This window comes from Schistocerca serialis, chromosome 9, assembly GCF_023864345.2.
Source record: "Schistocerca serialis cubense isolate TAMUIC-IGC-003099 chromosome 9, iqSchSeri2.2, whole genome shotgun sequence".
In the NCBI taxonomy this organism is placed as follows: domain Eukaryota; kingdom Metazoa; phylum Arthropoda; class Insecta; order Orthoptera; family Acrididae; genus Schistocerca; species Schistocerca serialis.
In genome coordinates this window covers 101214301-101233911 of record NC_064646.1, presented here as the reverse complement: position 1 = coordinate 101233911, position 19611 = coordinate 101214301, and the positions used below count along the sequence as shown (strand labels likewise).

General features: G+C 45.3%; 1 protein-coding gene across 1 annotated transcript in view; it reads left to right on the top strand.

The window, feature by feature from the left end:
* Positions 1–19611, top strand: part of LOC126419399 (jmjC domain-containing histone demethylation protein 1-like) — a 120039-nt gene that overhangs the window by 42496 nt on the left and 57932 nt on the right. Inside the window, exon 2 of the mRNA XM_050086587.1 lies at positions 6861–7240. Within this exon, the coding sequence (XP_049942544.1) occupies positions 6861–7240 (380 nt within the window). The remainder of the gene's footprint in view (positions 1–6860; positions 7241–19611) is intronic.

Below are 19611 nucleotides of genomic sequence, written 5' to 3'. Positions count from 1 at the left end.
AGACGAAAATATGCACTCTTGAGATATAGTTCGCTCGTGTGTTCACCTATGCAGGTACTCCATAACAAGTTTCCCATGGGTCGAAAATTTGGTAACGTCGTCAGGAAACGCAATTTCGTAGAATTTCTGCGTATCGTCTAAAGATTTTGCTGGTTCAGATTCAATAAAATGAAAACATAATGCGGTTCTTCCAGGAGACATTGATGCCAGTGTGCGTAGAATACAAAATTGTACATAGAAGCGTGATGAATGAATTTTAAGACTGCGCGTGTTCCATGCAGGAGGTGGCAACTCTGCTTGCTATGTCGAAGTGTTAAGTCTGTTCAGCAGTAATCTTGATTGTTTTCCATGTATGAAAATTTCCATTTCTTCCATTACGTTCAGTAATTGTTCATGCACATATTATCCTCTATTTCATGCCACATGTTTTTCTTCATCCAAATGCGTACCGAACCCGCTTTTATTTTGGTTACGTGTTCTCAGAAACGAGTCTAAGTTCCTTACCGGCTGCCTAAAATAGAACTTTTCACACTTTTAGAATTTAGATTCTAAATTTTTGTTTCTGTAGTTACCAACTTTCTGGCGAACTCTTGAAACAACTGTACCTTTCGTATGAAATACAATGTTTATTTTCGTCTTCTGAAGGCTTGCTCAATTCTATCGCAGAACGCAACGCTGTATGTGACAGCACAAACTTCTTCCCCTCCGAGTCTTTGTCTCCTTGTCGCGTGTTTTTGACTTTAGCTTGTTATAAAGATTCGTTACATCATAATCCTTATCTGCTTACTTGTTTAATCACATTTTAAATTCATCCACCTCGTCGTTCTAGGTGAATACTAGTTTTAACATCCCGTCGATGATGACCCTGAAGTATGCTTATTTCTGCTTTTTAGGGTGAAGGTATTTCGTATTTATTATTGTGTCAGTAAATGTCGTCTTCTTCAATGTGCTAATCTTTTGCCTTCCGTCTTTCAGGTAACAAATTCGAGCAATTTCTACCGGTACTTCCAGCTTGACTATGACTATTTTTTCGTACGTCCCACTGATACTTTCTGCTACGTCATATTTCATTTTAGTCACTTTTGTACATTAGTATGTCTACGTAAGGTCTATAATAAATTTTTTAGCTTACGTCAGGATATTGTTACAAATTTACCTTTTAACTCATTTTTGAATATCACAGCTAAAGTACCAGACGAACTATTTGCCCCCATTCCGAATCAACCCTTCAGACAAAAGTTTCGAAGTTAAATTTAAAATAAATGATAATAAAAGTTTTAAATTCTTTCTTAAAAACGAATTATTACAGACGTTATACAGATATAATACTGTACAAAGGGACGAAAAATTAAATACGTGAGATAGAAGAAAGAAAGAGTGGCATGGACGAAAGGCTTAAGTTCACAGTCGAATTGGAAGAAGGAAGTATCTGTACAAGTTTTTGTATCTGAGGTTAACTAAGGCAGATTGAAAGCATTAAATTAGTATAAAGGAAGGCGGCGGCTAATGACACGATTATAAATGCGAAATTCTGTCATCGCAGAAATTAGAAATAAGCGTACTGTAGGACAAACAATGGGATGTTCAAATTACGTTACCACTCACCCATAACGATGAAGTGGAATAACTTAAAATGTGATTAAACAAGTAGCCAGGAAAAACAGATTCAAGGAATGTGATGTAACGAACCTTTTTAACAAGAGAAAGTAAAAACTACGTGACAAGGAGACAAAATCCAGAGAGCAAGAATTTATTGCTGTGTCATACAGCGTGGCATTTTGCGATATAATTGCGCAGGCCTTCAGAAAAACAAACGAAAAATTGTATTTCAAAGGAAAGGTACGGTACAACTGGTTCTAGGTTTCACCACAAAGCTGGTAACAGCAGCAACAAATATTTAGAATCTGGCGTCTCCAAGATAAATCGCGAAGATTTTAGGCAAACTGGAAGGAAAAAGAGTCGTTTTAGGGTACATACGTATTTGGAGGATTTTTCAGAAAAGGTAATAATAAATATACAGGATAACACGGAAGTGTTGCATAGGCACCAAAGGACATTTACTGAACCTATTGGTACAAATGGAAATTTACGTACATAGAAAGCAGCAACAGGATTTTAACTTTGATACTTATGTTGACGTATATAGGGACCTAATAGGTTGAGCAACGGCGAGCGCAGCAACAGCTTGACGCACTGCCGTGTGTGCCAGCCGCGAGGACTTTACGTCTTCTTCCGCAAGCTCCACCACAGGAAAACAAAACCATCTTTACAGTGAAGCCACGAGTCGGCGCCACTTACATTCCACACCGAAAGTGTCATCGACTATAGAGATTATAATTAATAGTCACTGTCTTGTTAATTATCTTACCGTTACGGTTTCGTTCAGTTGTTTTGTCATGCTGAAAAGTTGCGATTAATGGATCTGATGTCACTTTTAAAACTTTTTATTCTGACTTTAATACAATTAAGTGTTATTTACTTTGGCAGGCTAGGCGCTTTCTGTTATTACTCCTTACGCGCCTCATGCGGATTTTAAGTATGAATTTTATTTCCACATATTTTATGTCAGTTGACGTTTTATTGTCAGACGCCCATTTTGCCACAAGAAATAATTTTTATTAATGACTAAACACACTGCATTTATTGAATTTACGATACTGGTTGCTCATGTACCATTGCATTAGTGCCCTCTACTGGCAGTTATTTGTATAAATACGGAACACATCCAGGCCATTACTGGCACTTACTTTGCATTTACAGACGTGTATATTATCATTGCTACTTCTGTCAGAATATACCTATGGTATGCATGGCTGCTAATCATGTTAATAGTCTTTTTATTTGTTTCATGAATCAGTAGGTCTGCTGCAGATTTTTGTTTCAGCCAAACGCACTTTAAGTGGTTATACTATTGTTCCACCCCACCATAACAGGTCTGATGATAGTAGGGGCTGAAACCGGGAATTGTCAGACACACAACTTATGTAATCCAGATATACCTTTATAAATGAAGTGCCATAGTATGATCTGTCACTTGATTTAATGTTGAATCCATACATTACTGGTAGAGAGATATAAAACATGTGGTAAGAGCTAAAACAAGGGCCTCTTTCGTGAAGAGCTGGGAGAGCTATTGTAGGTGCAAGGGGCCTGCAGGTAAGATACGGATAGTGATTCGAAGTGTTGGCATCCTCTTTGTATCGGAGGTGTTAAGTTACCTAAACCCCTGTCTAGACTATGTTAGTGATCCCTACAGTTGTCTCTGGACTACCTCATTGGCAAGTTAGTCAGCAGAAATGTTGGGTGACTTGACAGGCACCTGTGGCAGCAACCAGTCAGATTTTTAAAAAAAAAAAAACTGTTGTCAGCACTAATACTCAGTTACAGGTACTATAGTAACTGTGGATAATACTGGTTTCACAAAATCAGCAGTATTGCTTAGTTGAAAGAGGGGTAGCAGCAGGCAGTAAGCAGTTGATGCTGGTGCCGACTGCCAAAACTTGGGTGTCTTAGAAGGGGCAGACACCCTCACATGACGACTCTTCTGTAGGCTGGTTCCCAACCTTTCATTGGATCTAGGTGTGCATTCTGACATGGATTTTGATACATGTGATTTAAGTTCGACATAGCTCAGGATGACAAGTCCTTCAAAAATTAGAACGTCTTAACTGCATTTAATTTTAAGCTGGGTAATAATTGGATACTAAATCTCCATATTGTTTGTTCTGCATGAGTTTCATCTATAATGCTTTCTGAATATTGAAAAATGTGGAGTTGCCTGTTTGCCAAGAGACTACATTAAGCTGTAGACTGTTAATATCACCACTAAAGATGAATGTTCGCCATTAACTTCTCAAGCTGTTCATAGTTAATTTATCACCCTTGTTAAACATATTTAACCACCATTCTCTATAAACTCCAATGACTTGTAATGTAGAATGATTTTTGTAATCATGGATTTCTGTCCCTACACTGGCTGGATCAAAAAGTTTGAGGAAATATGTTCTAAATCGATACATTATTTCCATTGCAAATAGGTTAGCTAATCGACTGATAAAGATAATTTTCAAAATACATTTATAGTGGCCCCAAGAAATTTCATTCTTCGCTCTGTTTCTAAATGTTAGTGTCTGCCACTATCAACAAAGCATAATCAAAAAAATGTTGTTGTCTTCAGTGCGGAGACTGGTTTGATGCAGCTCTCCGTGCTACTCTGTCCTGTGCAAGCTTCATCTCCCAGTACTTACTGCAACCTACATCCTTCTGAATCTGCTTAGTGTATTCATCTCTTGGTCTCCCTCTACGATTTTTACCCTCCACGCTGCCCTCCAATGCTAAATTTGTGATCCCTTGATGCCTCGGAACATGTCCTACCAACCGGTCCCTTCTTCTTGTCAAGTTGTGCCACAAACTCCTCTTCTCCCCAATTCTATTCAATACCTCCTCATTAGTTATGTGATCTACCCATCTAATCTTCAGCATTCTTCTGTAGCACCACATTTCAAAAGCTTCTATTCTCTTCTTGTCCAAACTATTTATCGTCCATGTTTCACTTCCATACATGGCTACACTCCATACAAATACTTTCAGAAACGACTTCCTGACACTTAAATCTACACTCCATGTTAACAAATTTCTCTTCTTCAGAAACACTTTCCTTGGCATTGCCAGTCTGCATTTTACACCCTCTCTACTTCGACCATCATCAGTTATTTTGCTCCCCAAATAGCAAACCTTCTTTACTACTTTCAAGTGTCTCATTTCCTAATCTAATTCCCCTCAGCATCACCCGACTTAATTCAACATTCAAAAAATGTACACATGGTATTTTAATACTTAATCTGTAGTGTTCTAGTGCTCCAATTTTTGATGCTGCTGGGGAACAGAAACAAGTTACTGCATGTGACCCACGTTTCATCCTTATCTTCGTCCAGATTATCTCAAATTTTGCTACCAGAGGAGCTGCTTACATAGTGTAATGGACACCTACCCTAGTCAAGGGGGCTGGAAAAACTACACCTGATAATGTGGACTAGAAATCTGCATCAAAGATATTCATAGAATTGACAGATTATTTCAAAATGAGAGAATGCTGTCAGTCCTGGGTGTGACCTTGTAACTTGCAAACTCTGTTTCAATGTTGGGTTTGTGAGCAGCTGTCTTCACCACTTAAGCTGGGCTCAAAAGTCAGTGAAGTGTGGCCTTGAATCCTGGTGACAAGCATCTTTGCTGTAACGTGAACCAACACTTGCAGCCTGCTGCTTCCAGTGCATTCAGCAGCTACCATTAGCATCTCATCCATATCCCTCATGGAATCCCCCCACCTCAAATGTACCGAGTCTTTCCTGACATGACGATTTCTGTGAGAGCTTCCATCGTCCATAAAACATTGAGGCTCAGTGTCAACCAGTCTCGTCATTTGTACACAACTCAAAGTTGTGTTGCAAGAAGATCAGGTCAGGTCAGATCAGCCCAGCCCCAGTTCCATCAGGTGAAGTAGATCCTCCTGACTCGTGGGTCTTTTTTGCAGTAGTCAATACCTCAGGCATTTTGTCAGAATTGTCAGTTACCAGAAGAAAGAACGGCTGGTTTTTATGCTGTGAAACACGGAGTAAAATGGTGATGGTGATGGATATTTTCATGTACATCTCGTAATGTGCACACCACTTTGTCACCTGCAGAAAGTTAATCTCCTAGATCCCAACCCAGCTAGTACAGTCCCTTAGCATCTTCCTTTGTCAGGTACTAGGACTAATGAGGGAGGTGAAAGAATCTCAGAAATACACCCTGTAATGATTTTGCACAAATACTGTGGTTGCCGTAGGTGATGGTCAAAGCAGCTTATTTTTGGATTGATTGGTTAGTGTTTGCCAGCCTCTTTTCTATGCTGTCTTACCTACCAAGGAAAGAATGGAATAAAGCAGTATGTGCACACATGCACACAACTGCATAACATACTGCTGCTTATTTGTGTGCATCCAAGTTTGATTATTGAGATGTGTGATCGTATTCTATTCAGAAAAGTTAATACAGGGTAAAATTATATATAAAAACAAAGATGAGATGACTTACCGAACAAAAGCGCTGGCAGGTCGATAGACACACAAACAAACACAAACATACACACAAAATTCAAGCTTTCGCAACAAACTGTTGCCTCATCAGGAAAGAGGGAAGGAGAGGGGAAGACGAAAGGAAGTGGGTTTTAAGGGAGAGGGTAAGGAGTCATTCCAATCCCGGGAGCGGAAAGACTTACCTTAGGGGGAAAAAAGGACAGGTATACACTCGCACACACGCACATATCCATCCACACATACAGACACAAGCAGACATATTTCAAATATGTCTGCTTGTGTCTGTATGTGTGGATGGATATGTGCGTGTGTGCGAGTGTATACCTGTCCTTTTTTCCCCCTAAGGTAAGTCTTTCCGCTCCCGGGATTGGAATGACTCCTTACCCTCTCCCTTAAAACCCACTTCCTTTCGTCTTCCCCTCTCCTTCCCTCTTTCCTGATGAGGCAACAGTTTGTTGCGAAAGCTTGAATTTTGTGTGTATGTTTGTGTTTGTTTGTGTGTCTATCGACCTGCCAGCACTTTCGTTCGGTAAGTCATCTCATCTTTGTTTTTATATATAATTTTTCCCACGTGGAATGTTTCCTTCTATTATATTAATACAGGGTAAGGCGGATGGGTTGGATGGAACAAGGTAACACTGTCAGTAATATAGACAATTTTTCTCATAACTTCTCCCCCTCTTTAATTTGCAAAGATTGGGAATAATGATGTAAAATTTTGCATTTAACCTACCTCAGTTTGATGATGCTTATAAATGTGGCATTTAGTGTAATATCTTCTTGCAGGAAGAGGCATCAAAGGGTGAAGGACACCGAGAAAAGAGGGAAGGAGGACCTGACACAGGAGGGAACCCTCAGCTGTCTACCTCAAAAGGTGAATCGCAAGATGCAGGTAGTGGCGGCAGCGGGAGCGGTAGCCGAAGTGGTAGAGGAGGACAGGGGTTGACATCAGGTGGGGTGGATCAGCCATCCCCTTCACAGTCCATCACACCTCAGGCCTCACTTTCGCGTTCTATCAGCTCAAAGTTGGCACGTGAGCTTGTGGCAGGCTCAACAAAGCAGTTACGCGGACCTACCCATGTAGTTCGACCCGCACCTTCACCACCAGTTGCTGCACCTGTTACGGACCCTGTATTACATCCAACTGCGCTTGTAAAAGTTTTCAGGTATGTGGTGAAAGCTAGTCATTAATGACAGTGTTCTAGAATTTGAGATGACATAACATTTTTAGAATGAATGTGGTGAACAAGCTTAAGCAACCAGCATCCTCTTCATCTACAAAAGCTTGTAGAAAATAAATGAAAGTCAGCACCTGGGGTAAATAGAGAGATAAGGACAGAGCAATTAGCAGTGGAATGCTGTGATGCCTGTTATCTTAGCCTTGATATTACCTAAAAATATTAATATATTGTTTGCTGCACTGAGATAAAAGAAAACTTTTTTTTTTTTAGTGGGTACATACTACATGGTTCAAACTCATTGTTTAAATCTGCCTGTAGCTCTCCCATAACTATCCCAAAGTTTGCAGTTCTCACTGTAATGGATAAGGCAGGATGACTGTGGAAGGTGCAGTGTGGTGTGCATTTCAGCAAGTTTTATGAGCAACATATTCTAGTAGTTTGTGGCACTTCCTTTCCTTTGCCAACAGTGATGTATCGTGACTCTGCGAACTCTTGACTGACACCTGCAGCTCAGTATTTTTAATACTAAGTATTTGAATTTACACTAGGAAAAGAAAGCTGTCATTGCACATGATGTAGCAGAAATAATTGCTGCATTTCATCCACATCCATACTCTACAGACCACTGTGGAGCACTTGATGGAATTAGTTTCCATCGTATAACATGGGTGTTTTTCTACCTGTACAATTTGTCTGGCTTGGAGGAATGACTGCTTAACTGCGGTGCAATCAAATGTGTGATCCTGTCAGTACCACGTTTGAAAACTGTTTTCCTCTAAAAGTTACTCAAATTAAACAGAAGTCTATAATAAAACCATGGATTGCACAAGGAATAAAGATTTCCTGTAAGACAAAAAGGAAAGTGTATCTGTTGACCAAAAATAGCTCCAATGCTGATGATTTAGCTAAGTACAAGGAATACTGTAAAATATTAAAAACAGTAATTCAGACATCTAAACAAATGCACTGTGAGAAGAAGATAGCAATGTCAGGGAACAAAATAAAAACAATATGGGATATGGTGAAAGAGGAGACTGGTAGAACCAGAAAGGAACAGGCGCAAATGGCATTAAGGGTAGATGACACATTAGAAACCAATGGGCATAGTGTGGCAAATCTATTTAACAAGTACTTTATATCCATTACTGATAGAATGGGATTGTCAGGATCAGTTGATAATGCCCTTGAATATCTGAAACTAGCCTTTACAAATAGCTTCAAGTACATGAATATGTCACTCACTTCACCAAAAGAAATAACTTCCATAATAAAATCTTTAAAAACAAAGCATTCTAGTGGTTACGATGAAATATCAACAAAGTGAATTAAGGCATGTTCTTGTGAGTTTAGTACAATTCTAAGTTACTTGTGTAACCAATCAATTATAACTGGGACATTTCCTGACTGGCTAAAATATGCAGATGTTCAGCCTCTATTCAAGAAAGGGGATAAATAGATGCCATCAAACTACAGACCAATTTTGCTTTTGCCAGCATTCTCAGAAATTTTAGAAAAAGTGATGTACAGGCAGCTTCTCAACCATCTGCCCACAAATAACATATTATCAAGAACACAGCTTGGATTTCTGAAGGGATCTGATATCGAGAAGGCTATTTACACCTACAGTGAAACTGTATTTAATTCATTAAATAACAAATTACATGCAGCAGGTATTTTCTGTGATTTGTCAAAGGCATTTAATTGTGTGAACCACAACATCCTTTTAAATAAATTAGAATTCTGTGGTGTCATGGGCAGTGCTGTAAAATGGTTAGTCATACCTCGCTAACAGGAAAAAAGAGTGTCAGTGCAAGGGACTAGTGAATTAAGTCGCTCTGGGGACTACTCCAGATTTTTATCCAAAACTTCCTGTCGCTCTGTACTTTCTGTGTCCAAGTTGGAGACTCCCATAATTCCATCCATATCCAGGAGAATGGAGTCCCGCAGGGCTCTGTATTGAGTGTCTCTCTATTTTTAGTGGCCATTAATAGTCTAGCAGCAGCTGTCTGGCCCTCTGTATGCAGACAACTTCTGCATCTCGTACTGTCGCTCCACTACTGTTGTTGCTGAGTGGCGCCTCCAGGGAGCCATCCACAAGGCGCAGTCACGGGCTGTAGCCCACGGCTTCCAGTTTTAAGCCGCAAAGTCGTGTGTCGTGCACTTCTGTCGGTGTCGTACCATTCATCCGGAACCCGCTCTTTACCTTAATGAGGATCCACCCACATTAGTGGAGACATATCAATTCCTAGGAGTGGTTTTCGACACTCAATTGACTTGACTCCCTCATCTTTGTCAGCTTAAGCAGAAGTGCTGGCAGCACCTCAATGCCCTCCATTGCCTGAGCAACACCATTTGGGGTGCAGATCAATGTACACTGACGCAGCTCTATAGAGTCCTTGTCCAATCCCGAATTGACTATGGGAGTGTGGCTTATGGTTCGGCAGTGCCTTCAGCATTGCATTTACTTGACTCTGTGCACCACTGTGGGGTTTGATTAGCAACAGGAGCTTTTAGGACGAGTCTGGTGACCGGTGTACTGGTGGAGGCTGGCGTCCCTCCACTGCAGATCAGACATGTCCAACTGCTTGCCAGTTACGCATCACACATTCATAGTTCCCCTGAGCATCCAAATTACCGTCTCCTTTTCCCGCCCGCGGCAGTCCATCACCCGCATCGGCGGCCCAGTTTGGGGCTAACAATTGCGGTTCGCGTGCGGTCCCTTCTCTCCGAACTGGCGTCCTTATCTTTTCCACCTTTACTTGTGGTCCGTTCACATACGCCTCCATGGTGTATGCCTCGCCCGCATCGTTATCTGGACCTTTTGCGTGGCCTTAAGGTCCCCGTTAACCCTGCTGATCTCAACTATCACTTCCTCTCGATTCTTGATGTGTTCCATTGCTCTGGAGTGGTTTACACCGACGACTCCAGTGGCTGATGGTCACGTAGGCTTCGCATATGTTTATGGAGGACATATTGAGCAGCACTCCTTGCCAGTTGGCTGCAGTGTTTTCACTGCAGAGCTGGCAGCCATATCTCGTGCTCTTGAGTACATCCGCTCATGCCCTGGCAAGTCATTTCTCCTGTGTACTGACTCATCGAACAGCCTACAACCTATCTACCAGTGCTACCCTCTCCACCATCTGGTAGTGTCTATTCAGGAGTCCATCTGTGTCCTGGAACAGTCCCGCTGTTCCGTGGTGTTTGTGTGAACCCCAGGACACGTCGGAATCCCCGGTAACGAACTTGCTGACGGGCTGGCCAAACAGGCGATGCGGAAACTGCTTCTGGAGGTAGGCATCTCCAAAGCTGACCTACGTTCTGTCTTACACTGATGGGTTTTCCAGCTTTGGGAGATGGAATGTCATAACAGCATGCACAACAAGCTGTGTGTCATTAAGGAGACTATGAATGTGTGGAAATCTTCCATGCTGGCCTCGTACAGGGAATCAGTTGTCCTCTGCTGGCTCCACATTGGCCATACATGGCTAACACAAGGTTACCTACTCCATCGCGATGACCCACCTCAGTGTTGCTGTGGCTCCCAAATGACAGTCATCCACCTCTTGCTGGACTGCCCACTTTTAGCCGCTCTGCGGCAGACTTTAAATTTTCCCAGCATCCTGCCTTCGGTGTTGGGCGACAATGCCTCTACAGCAGCTTTAGTTTTACGTGTTGTCTGTGAGTGTGGGTTTTATACTTCTATGTTGGTTTTAGCGCATATCCTTTGTCCCTCCGTGTCCTCCACCCTAGTGCTTTTAGGGTGGAGGTTTTAATGTGTTGCAGAGTGGCTGGCTTTCCCTTTTTATTCTCATGGTTGGCCAGCCACTGTAATCTGCTTTCATGTCTTACTCTCGTCTGTTTCTAGCGTCCCGGTTGTTTTCTTGTCCTCTTTTGTTACTTTCAGTGTTTGTTGTTTTCACTTCGTTCTTGTGGCTTTTCCTTTCTTTCCGTTTTGTGTTATATGTTTCGTCTGTTTTATTCTCACACTTATGGCATTGTTTTATTAGGCGCAAGGGAGCGATGAACTCATAGTTTTGACCCTTCTCCCATCTCTAAACCAACCAACCTACCTACCTACCTACCTATAATTGAGGTCCATTCATCTACACCTCTACGGTGTAAACCTAGACCGGAGCTTCACCTGAACCTTTCACGTGGCCCTGAGGAGTTAACCCCATGGCTCCCCGCTGCCACTTCCTCTAGATTCTTGACATGTACCAAGGCCACGAAGTGGTTTACACTGATGGCTCAATGGCTGATGCTCACGTTGGCTTCACGTATGTCCATGGAGGACACATTGAACAGCATTCCTTGCCCGATGGCTGCAGTGTTTCCACTGCGGAGCTGTTGGCTATATCTCGTGCTGTTGAGCACATCTGTTCATGCCCTGGGGAGTCATTTCTTCTGTATACTGAATCCTTGAGCAGCCTACAAGCTATCAACCAGTGCTATACTCATCATCCGTTGGCAGTGACCATCCAGGAGTCCATCTATGCCCCAGAATGGTCCAGTCATTCCATGATATGGACCCCAGGTTACGCTGGAATCTCGGGCAACGAACTTGCCGATAGGCTGGCCAAACAGGCTGCGCAGAAACCGCTTATGGAGATCGGCTTCTCTGCAACTGACCTGCGTTAAGTACTACGCTGCAAGGTTTTGTGGCTTTGGGAGACGAAATGGCTTATCTCTGCATGTACAACAAACTGTGTGCCATTAAGGAGACTATGAACGTCTGGCAGTCCTCCATGCAGGCCTCTCGCAGGGACTCTGTGGTTCTCTGCCAGCTCCGCATTGGCCACGCTTGGGTGATACACGGCTACCTCCTGCGCCGTGATGACCCACCTCAGTGTCGGTGTGGCGCCTGGCCGACAGTGGCCCATATCTTGGTGAGCTGTCCTTGTTTGGCTGCCCTGTGATGGACTCTTCAGTTGCCAGACTCGTTGCCATTAATTTTTGCTGAAAACGCCTAATTGGCTAATTTAGTTTTACATTTTATACATGATAGTGGGTTTTATCATTCTATATAAGTTTTAGCACATGTCCATTTGTGTTCTGCACTCTAATGCTTTTAGGGTGGATGTTTTAATGTGTCGTAAAGTTACTATCTTTTCCTTTTTGTTCTTGTGGTCGGCCAGCCATGGTCGACTGCTCTCTTGTTTTCACTCCTCCTACCTATTTCTTGCATCTCTCTGTGTTTTTTTTTTTTTTTCCTGTTTTGTCCATAGTAGTGTTGGTTGTCCTGTCATTCTTCTGGTTCTCCCTTTCTCCTGTTATTGTCCTGTATGTCTCATTTTTCTTTTTTCCCTTGTGTAATTATTTTACTGGGAACAAAGGACCGATGACCTCGCTGTTTGGTCCCCCCCCCCCCCTCCCCACCTCTTTTAAACCAACCCAACCCAACCCCCCCCCCCCCTCCCCACCTCTTTTAAACCAACCCAACCCAACCCCCTGCCACCACCAGCCAGAAGACCCTCATGTTGGCCATTCCGCAGAGCCAGATGGCCTTTATAATGTCTGCTGTGCACTTGGATACCCCTCTCTAACTGCATTGAGGTGGTCGTGCAAGATGTCTGACACTATTCTTCAAGCTGCGCACACTGCTACTCCCCCTATCCCCAGGTGCTCACATCAACTGGTAACATGGTGGGGCAAGGATGTAGCAGTCACTATCCAGGACTGCCAATGGGCACTGCAACGATTTAAGCGACACCCTCCACAGAGTAACCTTATTGCTTTCGAGTGTCTCTGTTCTAAGGCCGGTTACCTTTTTAAACAGAGTGAGAAGGAATGCTGGGAGAGCTATGTTTCCTCGTATGCCTCATCACAGGTTTGGTCCAAGCTCCACAGCCTCCTGGGCTGCCAGTGGCAATCAGCTGTCCAAGGTCATATCCTACGGGGTGCTCTGTGCGCTGATCCACTAGTCCTTGCAGAATACCTCGCGGCACACTTTGCAACAGCATTGGTGTCCTCTTACTATCCTGCTACCTTTCTCCAACAGAAATGAGGAATTGAAGAAGCCTCCTGTTTCAACCCCCACTTTGCTGAAGTCTATAATGAACCCTTCATTGAATGGGAATTCTTGCAGGCTCTTACCTCTTCACATGACTTGGCCTTAGGCCCAATTCCATCCACAACCAGATGGTCCAACACTTGGATGTTACCCAGAGGCAACATGTACTCAGGGTCTTCAACCACATTTGGCTCGTGGTGTGTCTTTCCCTCGCAATGACGAGACAGCACAGTTATCCCAGTACTTAAGTCTGAGAAGAACCCAACATCTCTAGACAGCTACCAACCAATGAGCCTGACAAACTTTGTAAACTACTTGAGAGGATGGTTAGCTTCAGATTATGTTGGGTACTCGAATCTCAGGGCCTTTTGATCCCATATCAGTGTGGCTTCCAGGAAGGAAGGTCAACAACTGACTATTTACTCAGATTGGAAACAGCAATCTGACACTGATTTTGCTAAATGCTGACACCTTGCCACGGTCTTCTTTGACCTACATAAGGCACACATGATTTTGCACTGTTGCATTTTAGTTACCCTCCATGACTGGGACTTTTGCAGCTGCCTTCAGATTTTTATCAGAGTTTTTGTCCCAACGGCTCTTCTGCGTTAGTTGGCACTTCATTCAGGTCCCTTCAGATCCAGGAGAACAGTGTCCCACAGGGCTCCGGTGTAAACGTCACTCCGTTCCTTGTAGCCATCTGTGGGCTTTGTAATCTCTGTTGGGCCTCTGGTTATCCCGGCATTGTAGGTAGACAATTTTGCATCTGGAGCAGCTCCCACTTAGTAGCGCCTGCAGAACACCAGCTCCAAGGCACCATCTCACAGACCTCTGTGTGGGCCCTTCCCCATGGCTTCCAGTTTTCACCCTCCAAAATGTGGGTTATGCATTTTTGCCATAAACACACAGTACACCCCAATTGTGAACTTTATTTAGATAAGCAGCGCATATATGTTGTTGCACAGTTGAGTTTCCTGGGCCTTATTTTTGATAAAAAGGCTGATGTGGCTGCCCCATATTCCATACTATTATGTTCATCAGGCTTATGACTGAGTGGCTCATTCCACTCTGAAATTGCTTGACCCCATTCATCATTATGAGATGTATCTGGCTCTAGGTGCCTTTTGCACTAGCCTGTCGACTGTCTCCTTGCAGAAGTGGGGCTGCCCCCATCTAAAAATACAATGGAGCCAACTCCTGGTTTCTTACATAATTGCCATTCGACGATTCCTTGACCATCCCATGTACCCCATCCTGTTTGCAAATGAGGTACATATCCCTCCTGATGCTTGCCCTCGGGTGATATTGCCAGTTGGAATGCATCTCAGTTCCCTCTGTCCATCACCACTTGCTGGAATGTGCCCCGTGTATTTCCTCCATCCCCCCTCCCTTCCACTTGGGTGGTGCCTAGACCATAGATTAGAACTGACCTACTCCAGGGTCCTAAGGTGTCTGTCACCACTATGATATTCTGTCGCCTTGCACGTTCCATCCTTGAAGATTTCCAGGGTGCTACCATCTTCTACACTGATGGTCCTAGAATACTTTTGTCTCCTGCTGGCATAGAACACCATCTACTGCTGGGATCTTAGTGTGTTCACAGCAGAGCTGCTAGCCATTAACATAGCCCTCCATTTTGTTATTCAGGCCTCCCGCCATGGTGTTTTGATATGTAGCGAGTCGATGAACAACCTGAAGGCTACTCTTGTCACTGTTTGGTCTCTGCTATCTATAACCTTCCCTCTGCCCTTGTCCATGTTGCCTGCTCAGTTTTCCTTCTTTGGGTCCCAAGTAATGTATCCCAGGGAATGGACTGGCTGACCATTTGACTTGAGGGGCAGATACTAGCCCCACTCCATTTCCATTCATGAACCCAGGTGCATATGTGAAGGTACAAATCGAAAATCTCTTTGCCCAAAAGTGGAATGACATCTGTTGCACTACTGCTCTCAGTATTACTATCTGTGCACAATCAAGAAGACTACTGCAGTTTCCCCCCTGTGGGTTCGGGGGTCAGAATAGGCCCGCGGTATTCCTGCCTGTCGTAAGAAGTGACTAAAAGGAGTCTCAAATGTTTCGGCCCTTCTGTGATGGTCCCCTGTCGGGTTTGACCTCCATATCTCAAAATTCTTCCGTGGAGCGAGCTGATTGGGGAAGGGCGCCTTACTTGGCGCATGGTGTCCATCTTGCATTGAGACATTTTGCCAGCTTATTTGTCGTTGCATTGCAGTCCTGCCTGCTCTCCATCTCTTAGGCATGGATACATTCCTGCATGCACTTTCTACCATGCGATGTGCAGTGCCACTTTCTGCACTGACGGCGACCATGGACTACATGTCACCTAAAATCCAGCACGGTGGCCAGTTCGTTGTGGTGAGGCCGCCATGTACCCTGTTGGTTGTAGCCCCCTGACAACACAGGGATTGCTCTACTGATGCCTGCGCCGTCAACTCCCCACGTATGCCAAGGAGTAGATGCCCATCTCCATGGGGCATCAGTACTCCCAGCAATGGCCATCCTGCCAGGTGGCCCTTGCTGTGGCTGGGTGGTGCCCGTGGAGAGGGCCTTGGTCGGAGTAGGTGGTATCAGGGCAGATGACACGCAATGAAGTGTGGCACATCTTCTCTTGCTGGTGGCCAGCCACCAGCAGTATCTAAGTGTTCGAGGGCTCACTTTAAAGCTAATGTGTATGACCCCAAATCGTTCGCCTCCCTGGCCACACCGTCAGAGGAACGAAAGGCTATGAATGACAGTTAAATATATTTGCCCCGATATCTTGTCTGTACCAGAGCTGATGGCGAATCCTTTGTGTCTGTGAAACCTCGGTTCTTTGTAGAGCATTTAGAAGACAAGTTCGGGGAGGTGGAGGGCTTGTCCAAAATGTGGTCAGGGTCAGTCTTGATAAAAACAGCATCCTCTGTCCAGTCACGAGCCTTGCTCGCTTGTATGAAGCTGGGGGATGTTTCTGTTACTATCACCCCACATAAAAGCTTAAATATGGTCCAGGGCATTGTTTTCCACAGAGATCTTCTTTTACAGTCAGATGACGAGCTGCGTGCCAACTTAGAGCGACGAGGTGTCCATTTCGTCCGGCGCGTCCACTGGGGTCCAAGGGATCATAAAGTTGCCACCGGTGCCTTCATCTTGGCCTTCGAGGGTGACCTGAGAAGGTCAAGGTGATGGTCTACTGTTGTGATGTCAAGCCATATATCCTTCCCCCGATGCAGTGCTTCAATTGTTGGAAGTTCGGCCATATATCTTCGCGCTGTGCTTCCAGCCTCATATGTCGTGATTGTGGTCAACCATCCCATCCTGATGCTCCATGTGCCCCGCCTCCCATCTGTGTCAACTGCAGAGAGCACTATCCCCCTTGCTCACCGGACTGTAAGATTCTACAGAAGGAACGGAAAATAATGGAATACAAGACTCTGGATCGACTGACCTACACTGAGGCTAAGCGGAAATTTGAACAACTTCGTCCAGTACGCGTGATGTCATCTTACACCACCCCTGTCACTCCTGCTACAGTTCCCATAGCTGCACCACATACCATCAGCACTCGGAGCTGAAGGACCACGCCTGCCCCCTTGACGGTGAGGGCCACTTCTCTCTCTGTTGCTCCCGCACCACCTACCTCAGGAGCAGCACCCCATCAACCACCGGGGACACCAGTCCCCACTTCTAAGCTGGAGAAGCGTAAGTCTTCTTTGGCTACTCTCGCTTGGAAGGCATCCCTTGGGTCACTCCCTTCTCAGGTTCCTACCAGCGGCACAGCAGACACCCACCAGTGACTGAAGAAGCCACAGGTCGCGGGTCGTCGAGCTTCGCGATCATCTTCGGTCCCGGAGACTGACTCAAAAAGCCCTCCCAGCAAGGGCAACCAAAGGAACAGCGCGAGAAATCGAAATTGAAAACCCCTAAGACCAAGGCACCTGCTGTGGCCCCTACTCCACCGCTACCTACAAGCTCTGCATCTGAGGATGAGGTGGAGATTCTTGTGTCCGCTGAGGACCTCAATCTCTCCGGTCCCTCGGCCGTGATGGATGTCGTTCCTGTCGGTACTCAATCGGTGGCGGCAGGTGGCCCAGCAACTTAATTTGCCTCCTCAGTCCCTTCATGCCCTTCTCAGCCATGGACAATGTCATCCTCCAGTGGAACTGCAGCTGTTTCTTCCACCATCTTGCTGAGCTCCGACAACTTCTCAGCCTTCACCCTTTCTTCTGCATTGCCTTCAAGAAACTTGGTTTCCAGCGATGCAAACCCCCGCCCTCCATGGCTATTGGGGTTATTATAAGAACCGGACAGCTTATGAAAGGGTATCTGGTGGCGTCTGCATCTACGTCCTTCACTCTCTTCACAGCGAGTCTGTCCCTCTACAAACACCTTTAGAGGCTGTTGCTGTTCAGGTGTGGACACCTCAGGTTGTTACTGTCTGCAGCCTATATCTCCCACCAGATGGTGATGTTCCGCAGCATGTCCTGGCTGCGCTGATAGCCCAATTGCCGCCACCTTTCCTGTTACTTGGCGACTTCAACACCCATAACCCTCTGTGGGGTGTATCAGTGGCAACGGGCAGAGGCAGCACCATTGAGCGTGTATTGGCACAGCTCAACCTTTCCATTGTAAATGATGGTGCCTTCACACATTTCAGTGTGACGCATGGCACATACTCAGCCATATAGACCTTTCGATCTGCAGCCCTAGCCTCTTACCGTCTGTCCAATGGAGTGTGCTTGACGACCTGTGTGGTAGTGACCACTTTCCGATCTTTCTGGCACTGCCACAGCGTCACTCTTCTGGGCACCCTTGCAGATGTGCTATGAATAAGGCTGACTGGGACTTGTTCTCCTCCATTGTCACCATTGAGCCTCTTTCTAATGAAGCCATTGATGCGGTGGTTCACTCGGTCACCACTGGCATCATTACTGCCACAGAATCTGCCATTCCCTGTTCTTCTGGGTCCCCTCGGTGAAGGTCTGTGCTTTGGTGGTCGCCTGTGATCGCCGTGGTGATTAAAGATCGCAGGCAGGTGCTCCAGCCTTACAAGAGGCATCCCTCATTAAAAAACCTCATCGCCTTCAAACAGCTCCCTGCGTGGGCCCACCGCATCATTCGCCAACACAAGCGGGGGTGCTGGGAACGGTATGTCTCCACAATTGGCCTCCATATCTCTCCATCGCAGGTTTGGGCCAAGATTAGTCGCCTCTATGGCTATCAGACCCCTAAGACCAAGGGGCAGTTTGTACTGACCCTGACATTATTGCAAACCGCTTAGCAGACCAATTTGCTCTCAATTCTGCTTCTGTGAATTACCCACTGGCCTTCTGCTCTATTAAAGAGCGATTGGAACGTCGGAGCCTTTCATTTCACACCTGCCATCCTGATTCCTACAATGTTCGATTCAGTGAGTGGGAATTCCACAGTGCCCTAGCAGCTTGCCCTGATACAGCCCCCAGGCCAGATCGCATCCACTGTCAGATGCTCAAACACCTCTCAGTGGACTGCCAGCGACGCCTCCTCGACCTTTACAACCGTATCTGGGTTGAGAGTGAGTTTCCGTCGCAATGACAGGGAAGCATTGTTATCCCCGTTTTGAAACCTAGCAAGAACCCATTGGAGGTGGACAGCTACCGCCCCATTAGCCTCACCAACAGTCTTTGCAAGTTGCTCGAACACATGGTGACCCGGCATTTGTGTTGGGTACTTGAGTCTTGGGGCCTTCTGGCTCCGTCTCAGGGTGGGTTCTGTAAAGGCCGCTTTGCCACCGACACTCTGGTGAGCCTGGAGTCAGCCATCCGTACAGCCTTTGCCCACTGTCAGCACCTTGTCGCTGTCTTTTTTGACATGCGGAAGGCGTACAATATGACATGGCGCCATTACATGCTCTCTACGCTTCGTGGTTGGGGTCTTCGGGGTCTGCTGCCGATTTTCATATGAAATTTTCTGTCGCGTTGTACCTTCTGCGTGCAAGTCGTGGCCTCCCATAGTTCCCCCTGAGTTCAGGAGAACGGGGTACTACAGGGATCTGTCTTAAGTGTCTGCCTGTTTTTAATTGCATTGCAGCTGCCGAACGTCAGCCGCAGAACGCTATCTGCAAGGTGCAGTCTTGGGCTGTAGTGCATGGCTTCCAGTTTTCGGCTTCCAAGACCTGTGTTGTGCATTTCTGCTGGCCACGCACGGTTCACGCTGAGCCGCAGCTTTATCTTGCCGGCGAACTTCTTGCTGTGGTAGAGACACATCGGTTTTTGGGTGTGGTTTTTGATGCCTGGTTGACTTGGCTCCCACATATTCGGCAGCTTAAACAGATGTGTTGGCGGCATTTTAATGCTCTGCGATGCTTGAGCCA